This window comes from Ctenopharyngodon idella, chromosome 12 (genome assembly GCF_019924925.1).
Source record: "Ctenopharyngodon idella isolate HZGC_01 chromosome 12, HZGC01, whole genome shotgun sequence".
Taxonomy (NCBI): Eukaryota; Metazoa; Chordata; class Actinopteri; order Cypriniformes; family Xenocyprididae; genus Ctenopharyngodon; species Ctenopharyngodon idella.
Genome location: NC_067231.1, coordinates 12,069,162 through 12,081,252, shown reverse-complemented (window position 1 = coordinate 12,081,252; position 12,091 = coordinate 12,069,162). Strand labels below are relative to the sequence as shown.

Sequence of the window (12,091 nt, the reverse complement as noted above, 5' to 3'; positions counted from 1 at the left end):
TTCTTGAGCAGCAAATCGGCATATTAGAATATCTGAGGGATCATGTGACACTGAAGACTGGAGTAATGATGCTGAAAATTCAGCTTTGCCAACACAGAAATAAACTGCATTTTTAAATATATTAAAATAGAAAACAGTTTTAAATTTAAAAAAAATTTCACAATATTACTGTTTATTGGATCAAATAAATGAAGCCTTGGTGAGCAAAAGAGACTTCTTTTGAAAACATTAAAAAATCTCTATATAAATATATATATACTATATACTAAAATACAGTATATATACATATAGTGTGTGTGTGTGTGTGTGTGTGTGTGTATATATATATATATATATATATATATATATATATATATATGTATATATGGAATGTAATGCACTCACTCCTGCTAGCAATTTTGGTGGGTTGAATTTTATATATAATACATTTATTTCTCAATTATAGTCTTAAAAAGGCATCTAAAATAATAGACTAAGTGCAATGTAGTGTAGTGTCTGGACCAATCAGACACACAAGTATTCATAAAATTTAATTAATAATCCAGCAAACCCACTCTGTGAGTTCCGTGAACCATACCCTGAAAGAGCAAGTAACACCCAGACATGAAAGCCATTTATGACCAAAAGGAATGTGAAGAGTAACTCTCACTCCATTTCCCCATAGGAAAGACACATAAAGCCCATAAAACAGATTTTTCTTCATTAATTTATAGACAAACTGTTCTATAAATGAACATGCATATCTTTAGGACATTGTTGGCCGGTTTCACAGACAAGGTTTAAGCCTAGTCCCAGATTAAAATGCATGTTTGAGCTATCTTAACTGAAAGCAACTTGCACTGACATATCTTAAAATATGTCAGTGCCATTGTTTTGTCTCAAGATGCACGTCAGTAATGTTTTTTTTCTAAGGCACGTTTATAAAAGCTACTTAAATGCCCTAAATGGACTAAGGCCTACTCTTGGTTTAATCTAAGCCTTGTCTGTGAAACCTGGCCAACGTGTAGGATCATTACTGTCTTGTATAGTGTCTTTTGTACTGTATACCGTTTTATGCATGCTTTATGACAAAACCACTAGATAATGTAATGCTGTTCATGTACTTCACCAGGCCCCAGAGCCGGTGCAGCCACGCCAACAGGCCTCAAGATACGGCTATTGTAACTTTCTCAACAGTAACAGAGTTAGACTAACATCACTAATTTATTTATTCAACACTGAAAAAATCGATTGCAACTTGCACCACTGGACCAAACCATCAAGACATTCTTCTGAGACAGCATATCCGGACGCTCGTTCTACAGCTAAGGCAATGCAAGTATCATACAATTAACTAACTAAATAGCAGTTTTGTATAAGTTGTGAACCCCTTTGAGAGTTACTTTTCTGTGGCCAAGTAAAATATCCTCTTTTATCAATACTGAGTGTTTGTCAAACTAACAGTTTAATTGATTGTAATATTAATTCAGCTACATCAAGTTAATTAGATTAACTGATCCAAATATTTATAATTAATTATAACGAGTTATAATTATTCATATTTCCTTTTTGAGCTAATTTGCTACAGTAGTATTGTCAAAAATATAGCTTTTTCGATACATATCAATACTGAAATATCTGAAACGCTTCCCATACTAATTTTCCACAGAATAAATACGATACCAGCTGCACTTTCTCGCTTTCTCTTCTCTCCGACAGCAAGTTGACACACAAACCCACCTCCCCTCACGCACTTGTTTCATTTGCTCCAGATGAATATTGTTTGTGTTACAGGTCTTGAATTTCGGCGTGGGAATGCATGTATTGCGCATAATTTTACTCATTCCCACAGATTTTGTGCTCACACCCAAAGTGTGCACACATAAAACCGCTTCTCAGTATTTTATAGAATCAAATTTAAAATAGCAAAGTATCTTTTTTTTCCCCTATTTTGTTTCTCTGTAGATAAAAAATAGTTATTTTTACTGGTAAACAAGACAAATATACTCCTTTTTTACAGTGTGAAATTGCTTCTGCATCATTTTTTAATAACATATAACTCTCACAAAGTGGTGGCAATTTTGGATCACAAAGATGGTGCAAATTCCAAGATAAGGGGACTTCAGAAGCTTTAACTGCACACTTTATTCTCAGGTACTATGTGTGCCTGCTTGTCTGGTAGGGCTGCTGTAGCCAGGTGTGATTTCAACATGGATGAAGAGACTGGAGGGAGACATGTAAGAGCCGTCTCCTTTCAGCAGATGCACATGTCTGTAACCTGCAGCACAGATGTTACAGAATGAGTTTGTGCAGTCAAAATAGAGCAGTTTGTGTTCAGTAAAGAATCAATAAAAGTCATACCTGTCCGCATGCTTGTGAAAGGAAGTGTAAACTGGCCCAGAAAATCATTTCTGGTGGCGTAGTCATGGTCCTCAACCATAAAACGTACTAATACCAGTTCTGGCACATGAAGCTGGAACTTAAAGGTGCAGTCCCATCTGGGGTTAAAGCCTGAGGAGGGTAAAACATTTTTTAATCACATACACTGAGCCAAAACATTATGACCAGTCAAATTTGAAGCGAATATCATTGATCATCTCCTAACAAGGCCACATATTAAGGTCTGAGTAATGTCTTGCTTTGGCATAGCGTGGTTTATACAGGAACACGATGAAGGCGAGTCAGATTAACAGGCTTTATTAACAGAAAACAAATGTCCTTTGGATGAGACGTCCTGATTCTCTGTGGTCATTAAAAATCCCAGGATGCCCTTCGAAAAGAGTAGGGGTGTAACCCCGACATCCTGGCCAAATTTGCCCATTGGCCTCTGTCCATCATGGCCTCCTAATCATCCCCATATATACTGATTGGCTTCATCACTTTGTCTCCTCTCCACCAATAAGCTGGTGTGTGGTAGGCATTCTGGTGAAAATATGGCTGCCGTCGCATCATCCAGGTGGATGCTGCACATTGGTGGTGGTTGAGGAGATTCCCCCTTCCATATGTAAAACGCTTCGAATACCCAGAAAAGCGCTATATAAATGTAACAAATTATTATTATTATTATTATTATTAAATGTAACCATGCGTTAAAGAGAACAGACAACTGAATAGAGAACTGAGAAGAACTTCACCCAAAAATGAAATTTCTATCATTAATTACTCACCCGTAAGACCCTCGTTCATCTTTGGAACACAAATTAAGATATTTTAATGAAATCCGAGAGGTTCATTTATCCTCCATTGAAAGCAACGAAATTACCACATTCAAGGTCCAGAAAAGTAGTAAAAACAGTTAAAATAGTCAACGCGACTACAGTGGTTCAACCTTAATGTTATGAAGCAACAAGAATACTTTTTGTGTGCAAAAACAAAACAAAAATAATGACTTTTTTTCAACAATTCTTCCTCTTCCCTGTCAGTCTGTTACGCAGTCGGCGCAGTTCAGGCCGGGTCCTGCGTCAGCATCATGCTGTTCGTCATGCTGTTCACGTGACCACCGACTTTTGTTTCGTTTCGGACGTAGAACCTGGAAGCGCTGCAACGTAAAGAGCGTAGCAGAATGACAGGGGAGAGATGAATTTGTTGAATAAAGTCGTTATTAGGGCCTAAGACACTAAGGCGCAGGGCCCTATTGTTTTTCTAAGGAGAATTATTTTTTTTTCCACCATCCGGGGCTTTTTGGGGGCCTTAACATGCTCAAAAACTTTTGAAAATTGGCACACACATTGGAATCTGCGGCCATTAGGATGCCACAGAGGTTGGGACCTGAGCATGGCACAGGGGCTCTATGGCGCCCCCTTGAATGGGGTCCGAAAACTTGGTCCGTATATCAAACACGCTTGCATGCATTAGTATGAAACTCGGTATACACATAGACCTCATCGGACCTAACAACTTTCGTGCTCTAATTAATACACAAGCTCAACAAGAAGTCAGCTATTATGGGTTGTTAGAAAAACGCATGCTCTGGAATTTGATATATTCCTCCTTAATAATCCGATCACCACCAAACTCAGTCAGCATGAAGTCAAGACACTGAGGATGCTAAATTATTTTTGATATCTCGAACGGTTTGGCCATTGCGAGGCAACAAATTTATGGCAAGATAAGGGAAACAGAAAATGTGTTATAACATCTGCATACATTGATTGATTTTTATGAAACTTCAGCTGTGTGTTCGTTGTAGGAGTCCGATCACATGGATGTGACTATTGTGAGTCAAAGTTATAGCGCCACCAACCGGCAACAGGAAGTGTGTCACTTTCAAAATGCTTTGAGATCACCCTCTTATTTTTACCTGATTTACTTCAAACTTTATTAGAATAATGTTAAGACATGGTGAATGTAGACCTGTGAAAAGATATTGATATTTTTCAAGCACTGTTGCCATAGCAACAGATCAAATTTAAATATTTGTTTTGGATGCTTTTGAGACTCTTACCATGCTTCAAATTGCATGAAACTCGACACACATGTCAGAATTGTCATCCAGTAGACATGGGCAAAGAATTAGAAACGGGTGGGGAGGAGGGCCTCTATAGTGCCACCATTTGACAAAAGTGGGGGGTTAGTAACCTACAGTCGGTACACTCGGTACACATATTGTTCTCATTAAGCCGGACAACTTTCTAATTTACAGTCATTAGCTCCGACCAACAGGAAGTCAGATATTTTGGTTTGAATGTGTATTTTTCACACACACACACACACTCTCTCTCTCTTTGTCCTCCCCCCTCCCCACTCCCCCCTCACTCTCACTGTAACGAGTCGTCACATGAAGTGGGATCCATATGCAGGCTTTATTAACAGATCTTGTAGTCAAACAGGCAGTGGTCAAACAGGAATGGCAGGGAAAAGGCAGAATCGTAGTCTTACAACAGGCAGTAGATCAGGGCAGGCAGATAAGAATCACAAGTCCAGTAAACAGCAAATAGTCCAAGGGCAGGCAGCAGAGAATCGTTAACGGGAATTAAACAGGTTCAACAACAGGCAGACAGTCAGAATAAAGAACGCTCAGAAATGTACACCGTGGCAATACAAGACCTCGCAATGATAGCGAGGTTGAGTGTGGCTTAAATAGTCCAGGTAATGCACAGCAGCTGGGTGTGACAATGTTGTGGGAAATGTAGTGCGTGTGTGAGAATGTGTGTGTCAGTATTCCGGCGAAGGCTCCCTCTGATGACCAGAGGAGGGAATCACGGAGTTCGTCTCTGTGACAGAGCCCCCCCCCCGCGAGCGACTCCTGACGCGAGGAAGCAACCGACGTCGAGGTCTCCCACGTGGTCGAGGGGCCGGTTTCTCTGGGTGGTTACGGTGGAATTCTTCCACTAGGTTGGGGTCTAGGATATCATCCGCGTTGACCCATGAGCGCTCCTCAGGACCGTACCCCTCCCAATCGACCAGATACTGGAGCGTCCTTCCTCAACGTCGTGAGTCCCGTAGTTCGTGGACCCGATAGGCCTCCTCGCCCTCCACCATGATGGGTAGGGGACCCTGTTCACCAGACACCTCCTCTCCCTCCTCGCGGGGACCATCAGCGGGCTTGAGCAGTGATACATGAAAGGTGGGAGAGATACGGAAATGGTTAGGTAATGCCAGACGGAATGAGACAGGTGTAACTTGACGTGTTATTTGAAATGGGCCTAAGTACCTTGGGCTACGTTTCTTGCAAGGGAGTTTGAGACGTAAGTCTCGGGTTGACAGCCACACCCACTGACCAGGCTGGTATTCAGGACCAGGACGGCGATGACGATCAGCTTGTTCTCTGAAGCGGCGGACAGAACGTTGGAGGTGGGTATGAGCTCGGTTCCATGTGGCCTCACTCCTGTTCATCCAGTCGTTGACTGCTGGTACATCAGTGGGCTCCCCTGGCCAGGGGAAGAGAGGTGGTTGGAAACCAAGGACACAATGGAAGGGAGTTAATCCTGTAGCCTCCTTACGTATCGAGTTCTGAGCGTATTCTGCCCACATCAGATACCGGGCCCAGTCGTTCTGATGCTGGCTGCAATAGGAACGCAGGAAGCAGGTGAGTTCCTGGTTGAGGCGTTTGATCTGGCCATTGGACTGTGGATGGTACCCGGAAGTGAGGCTGACGTTGATTTTAAGAAACTTGGCAAAGGACGTCCAGAGACGAGAGGTGAATTGTGGGTCCCGGTCAGAGAATATATCTTCGGGAAGACCGTAGATCCGAAAGACCCAGTTGCTCGGCGGTTTGCGGTAGGTAGTTTGGACAGAGGGATGAGGCGGCAGGCTTTGGAGAAACGGTCTATAACGGTCAGTATGGTTGTGAAGTTGTTGGAAGGTGGAAGGTCGGTGACAAAGTCTATGGCTATGTGAGACCAGGGACGTTGAGGCAGAGGTAACGGTTGTAGAAGGCCAGCAGGAACTTGATGTGAGGGTTTGTGCATGTTGCAGGTGTTGCATTGTTTGATGAATTGAGTGGTATCTTGATAAGGGTTGGCCACCAAAACCGGTTCTGTAGTAGTTGGACTGTGGCTGTGATACCCGGGTGCCCTGATGCAGGTAGGCTATGGACTTGTTCCATGACACAGAGGCGGAAGGGTTCAGGGACGAAGACTTTCTCTGGTGGACATTCGAGAGGAACTTCGACTTGGTTGTTGGCCTGTTCCAGCTCTGTAATAATATCCCACTGGATGGGAGCGACCACAAGCGTTGATGGGATTATGGTTTCGGGTTGACTGTCAACTTGTTCTCCCTCGTGCTGCCTGGAGAGGGCGTCGGCCTTTGTGTTTTTTGAGCCGGGGTGGTAGGTTACAATGAAGTTGAAGCGGGTGAAGAAGAGTGACCATCGAGCTTGCCTGGGGTTGAGTCTCTTGGCAGTTCTGAGGTATTCAAGTTTCTTGTGGTCTGTTAGTACAACGAAAGGATGCGTAGCTCCCTCCAGCCAGTGGCGCCACTCCTCGAATGTGGCCTTCATGGCCAGCAATTCGCAATCTCCTACGTCATAATTCCTCTCAGCGGAATTGAGCTTACAGGAATGGTAAGCACATGGATATAGCTTGGGAGGATTACCTTGTCTTTGTGAGAGGACGGCCCCGAGGCCAGTATTGGAGGCGTCCACCTCTACCAGGAAAGGGATGTCAGGGTCTGGATGACGTAATACGGGGGCTGTAGTGAAGCGTTCCTTCAGCATCTGGAATGCTTGGACAGCTGAAGGTGTCCAGGTGAGGCGGTGATGTCCCTTCTTGACCAAGCTTGTTAATGGGCTGGCTATTGTGCTGAAGTTTCTGATGAAGCGGCGGTAGAAGTTGGAGAAGCCCAGGAATCGCTGTAGTTCTTTGAGTGTGGTAGGTTGAGGCCAGTCAAGGACAGTTGCTACCTTCTTCTCATCCATAGCAACCCCCTCAGGGCTGATGATATACCCCAGGTAGGAGGTGGAAGTCTGGTGAAACTCGCACTTCTCAGTTTTGGCGTATAGTTGGTGTTTGATGAGTTGTTGGAGTACAGCACGGACCTGCTGGATGTGCTCTTCGAGGGTGTCAGAGTAGATCAGTATATCATCGATGTAAACTATTACAAACTTGTTCAACATGTCCCTGAAGACGTCATTTATGAAAGCCTGGAAGACAGACGGACTGTTGGCTAGCCCGAACGGCATAACAAGATATTCATAGTGTCCAGTAGCAGTAGAGAAAGCGGTCTTCCATTTATCTCCCTCTCGTATGCGGATGAGGTTGTAAGCACTGCGGAGATCGAGTTTGGTGAAGTGTTTGGCGGTGCGTAGTTGTTCTAGTGCAGCGGGAACCAGGGGTAGTGGGTATCTAAACTTGATGGTTATATCATTCAGACCTCGATAGTCGATGCAGGGCCGTAGACCGCCATCCTTCTTGTGCATGAAGAAGAAACCAGCAGAAGCAGGGGACGTGGAAGGACGGATGAAACCCTTCGCCAGTTCCTCCTCAATGTACTTCCTCATGGCCTCTGACTCAGGTTGAGAGAGTGGAAAGATGCGGCCCTTGGGTGGCGTTGAGTCTGGAATGAGATCGATAGCGCAGTCATATGGTCGGTGTGGTGGGAGTTGTGAAGCATGCACCTTGCTGAAAGCCATGGCCAGATCGCTGTACTCAAAGGGTAGGTTGGTGACAGGAGAAGGAAGTTCAGCAGTCTGGACGGATCTGACAGAGAGAGGAGATAGGTGAGACAAACATCTGAGATGGCATGCTTCGCTCCAGTGTGTGATTTGAGCTTCTCTCCAGGAGATTTGCGGGTTATGACTGCGTAGCCAGGGTAATCCCAGGATGATAAATGTTGTAGATGAGGGTAGGATGAAGAAATGGATGGTTTCTGTGTGAAGCACGCCTGTCCTCATGAGAGGTTGGGTGATAGCGGTGATGCGTCCGGTTAACTGTGAGAGTAATGGGTACTGTAACACACATATCTGCATCTGGTCTCTGGTTAATAGCACTCACCGGCCTCGGCTTCTCAGGACTGGGACGGGCAGGACAGACATTTCTCATGTGACAGTGTGCAGTTGTGCAGTGAGTGTGCGAAAAGTGAGTGCATATTCCGCCGTCGTCTTCCTCCCCTGGGTAAGTTCCAAAAGACGGTCACCTGCCCCTTTACCCTCGCTGGGGTGATCAAAAACCTCTTTGAAACTCCGCAAGAAAGCTTCAAATGACGGAAAGGCTGATCTATCCTCTCTCCACACCACCGTAATCCACTCCAGGGCTTTGCCAGTAAACAGTGAGCAGACAAAAGCAATCTTCCATGCCTCTGTGGTATATAGAGCGGGTTGCTGATTGATAGAGAGCATTGCAGTATAAATCCCTTACATTTAGCTGGATCACCGTCGAATTTCTCGGGAAGTGACAGGCGGGGGTTCCCCTGAGATGGCGTCTCAGCCGCGTGTGTAATGGCGGCCGCGGCAGAAGGTGGCGGCGCCGCAGGAGCAGTGGTGTGGAGACTCTGCAAGGCTTTTACCAGCTCCTCCGTGAGAGAGGTGAGACGATTCAGCTGGTTCTGGTGGGCAGCAAGTTGGCTGGCCTGAGCCGACATCGTAGCACACAGATGGGAGAAAGCTGCTGGATCTTGGGATGGCGAGGTCTTCTGTAACGAGTCGTCACACAAAGTGGGATCCATATGCAGGCTTTATTAACAGATCTCGTAGTCAAACAGGCAGTGGTCAAACAGGGGCAAACAGGAATGGCAGGGAAAAGGCAGAATCGTAGTCTTACAACAGACAGTAGTTCAGGGCAGGCAGATAAGAATCACAAGTCCAGTAAACAGCAAATAGTCCAAGGGCAGGCAGCAGAGAATCGTTAACGGGGATTAAACAGGTTCAACAACAGGCAGACAGTCAGAATAAAGAACGCTCAGAAATGTACACCGTGGCAATACAAGACCTCACAATGATAGCGAGGTTGAGTGTGGCTTAAATAGTCCAGGTAATGCACAGCAGCTGGGTGTGGCAATCAGTGCCAAGGTATGGGGCTTGTGGGAAATGTAGTGCGTGTGTGAGAATGTGTGTGTCAGTATTCTGGCGAAGGCTCCCTCTGATGGCCAGAGGAGGGAATCATGGAGTTCGTCTCTGTGACACTCACTCTTTCTCTCTGTGTGTGTGTGTGGGTCTCTTTATGTGTGTGTGTTTTACAATCTTGATTAGTGGTCTTTAACCATATTACTGATTACCTATTTATTGATGCACTTTTGAACTGCAATTGATAACTTCACACTCATTTGAAATTGAACCATGGCACTATATCACTATTCGGACAGGACTAGTTTTCTAAATGTCATTTGAGTTACAATTATTATTACCCGACAGCCGACACCTGTGATTTCATGTACTGATTCATACAAGACTAACATCTGTTTTTTTTTACAGAGCAGAGTGTGTGTTTTTTAAACATAGGCATACAGAAAATCATGTGCTGTGTTTGCGAACATCACGTACGACGCATATGTCTTTAAATTAATTATTTATTGATATAATTCAAATTTATTCAAAACCCCTATTTAAGTAAATTTCACATGATTTTATAAAAGTGGCTGTTTAAAATAAACTTGCAGAAGTGAGCAGAAAAATCTAGACATGTACCTTACTATTACCTGAGACTGATATTAAAATCATCTTTGCAGGTTCTGTGATTTGGCTCTATTTATTATTTTTTATAATTGTATTTTTTCATTGTATACCACACATACTGAAATTAAATGAAAGCATGCTTTTGGTGCATAAGATTGGTGCACAAACGATAGCTCATGGAGGTCAAAAAACACATGAAGAGAAGTGTTAGGATAATACATCAGCAATCACAGACATTTGCATTAAAGGGTTAGTTCACCCAAAAATGAAAATAATGTCATTTATTACTCACCCTCATGTTGTTCTACACCTACAAGACCTTCGTTCATCTTCGGAATACAAATTAAGATATTTTTGATGAAATCTGATGGCTGAGTGAGGCCTCTATTGAGAGCAAAGTCACCGTCTCCTCTCAAGATCCATAAAAGTATTAAAAACACATTTAAAACAGTTCATGTACAGTAGTTCAACCTTAATATTATAAAGCGACGAGAATACTTTTTGTGTGCCAAAAAAATAAAAAAAAATAATGATTTTTCAACAAAATCTAGTGATGGGCGATTTCCTCCAAACCACTGATTTGAAACAAAAGATTTGTGAAGCTTCAATGCAGTGTTTTGAAATCGCCCATCACTAGATTTTATTGAAAAGTCATTATTTTGTTTTTTGGCACACAAAAAGTATTCTCGTCGCTTTATAATATTAAGGTAGAACAACTGTACTAACATGAACTGATTTATATATTTTTTTAGTACCTTTATGGATCTTGAGAGGAAACAGTGACTTTGCTCTCAATAGAGACCTCACTGAGCCATCGGATTTCATTAAAAATATCTTAATTTGTGTTCTGAAGATGAACAAAGGTTGTACAGGTGTAGAGCTGCATGAGGGTGAGTAATAAATGATATTATTTTCATTTTTGGGTGAATTTACCCTTTAAGACTGGATTACATTTCTCAGAGTACTGTTGAATTTGCGCAAATAACAGTATGTAATTTGTTCTGGAATTTTTATAGAGGTTGTCTGAGAAAAACACAGACATAGCAGATTAGGATGATATTCTGCACTCATTTTAAATTGACCTATGATATTCTATGACATGAAATTCATCTAAATTTAAACGATCTCATGGATGTGACTATTGTGGTTTGTGATCATATGAGCACCAAATGCTGCACCTAAATGTGGTGTATTCAAATGACTTTGACATGGTCCTTTTATGTTTACCTATTTTAAATGCCTATTGCCCGCCATGCACAGTTGCCCTGAAGCCACCAGGTTGGCGGTGCCACCGGGCTTGGGCCTGTCATCGCTGCTTGCAGCTATATTTTTTGTTTTGTTTTTGCTCACAAAAAGTAATCTTGTCGCTTATAACATTAAGGTTGAACCACTGCAGTCTTTTTTTTTACAAGTTTTCTGGACACTGAATGTGGTAATTTCGTTGCTTTCAATGGAGTATAAAAAATCTCTCAGATTTCATCATAATATCTTAATTTGTGTTCCGAAGATGAACGAAGGTCTTACGGGTGTGGAACGACATGAGGGTGGGTAGCTAATGACAGAAATGTCATTTTTGGGTGAACTAACCCTTTAAATACACAGTGATGATAAACATAATAATGAACAGCTGTGGTGGTTAATGAATGTCCATGAATGACTGATGACTGGCGGGAAAACTAGAACATAAGAAACAGGAAGACAAGTGACTGGACAGACTGAATGAAAACAAAACCAAATCTAAGCATAATGGTGACAGAACACCCCAGGGCGAATGGATGAAGGAGTCATGATGGAGTTTTGGCTGACAACATCCGGGTGATGACAAACGGAGATGAAGCCGTAGTCAGTGCAGCCCATGGCGCAGACGGGTACAGCCGACTCCAACGCTCTTGGAGGCCGAGGTGGAGCCACAGTGACAAGCGTTCGAGGTGGAACCAGAGTGCCCGAGGACTGAGGCGGAGCTGGTGAGACTGAGGACCAAGGTGTAGTCAGTGGGAAGGCAGAGACCACAGGAGCCGAAGGGGTGGAGAGAGCCCAGTGGGGCCATAAGGATGACGGCCTCTG

The 12,091-nt window shown here is 43.3% G+C and overlaps 1 protein-coding gene across 2 annotated transcripts in view; it reads right to left on the bottom strand.

Annotated features, from left to right (window-relative positions):
* Window positions 1-685: 685 nt before the first annotated feature.
* Window positions 686-12,091, bottom strand: part of plcd3b (phospholipase C, delta 3b) — a 76,112-nt gene continuing 64,706 nt past the window's right edge. For both annotated transcript variants that reach the window (XM_051914344.1, XM_051914346.1), the window contains 2 exons: window positions 2,341-2,490; window positions 686-2,257 (listed from right to left, as the gene is read on the bottom strand). In XM_051914344.1, coding sequence (XP_051770304.1) covers window positions 2,130-2,257; window positions 2,341-2,490 — 278 coding nt within the window. In that variant the 3' untranslated portion in view covers window positions 686-2,129. The remainder of the gene's footprint in view (window positions 2,258-2,340; window positions 2,491-12,091) is intronic.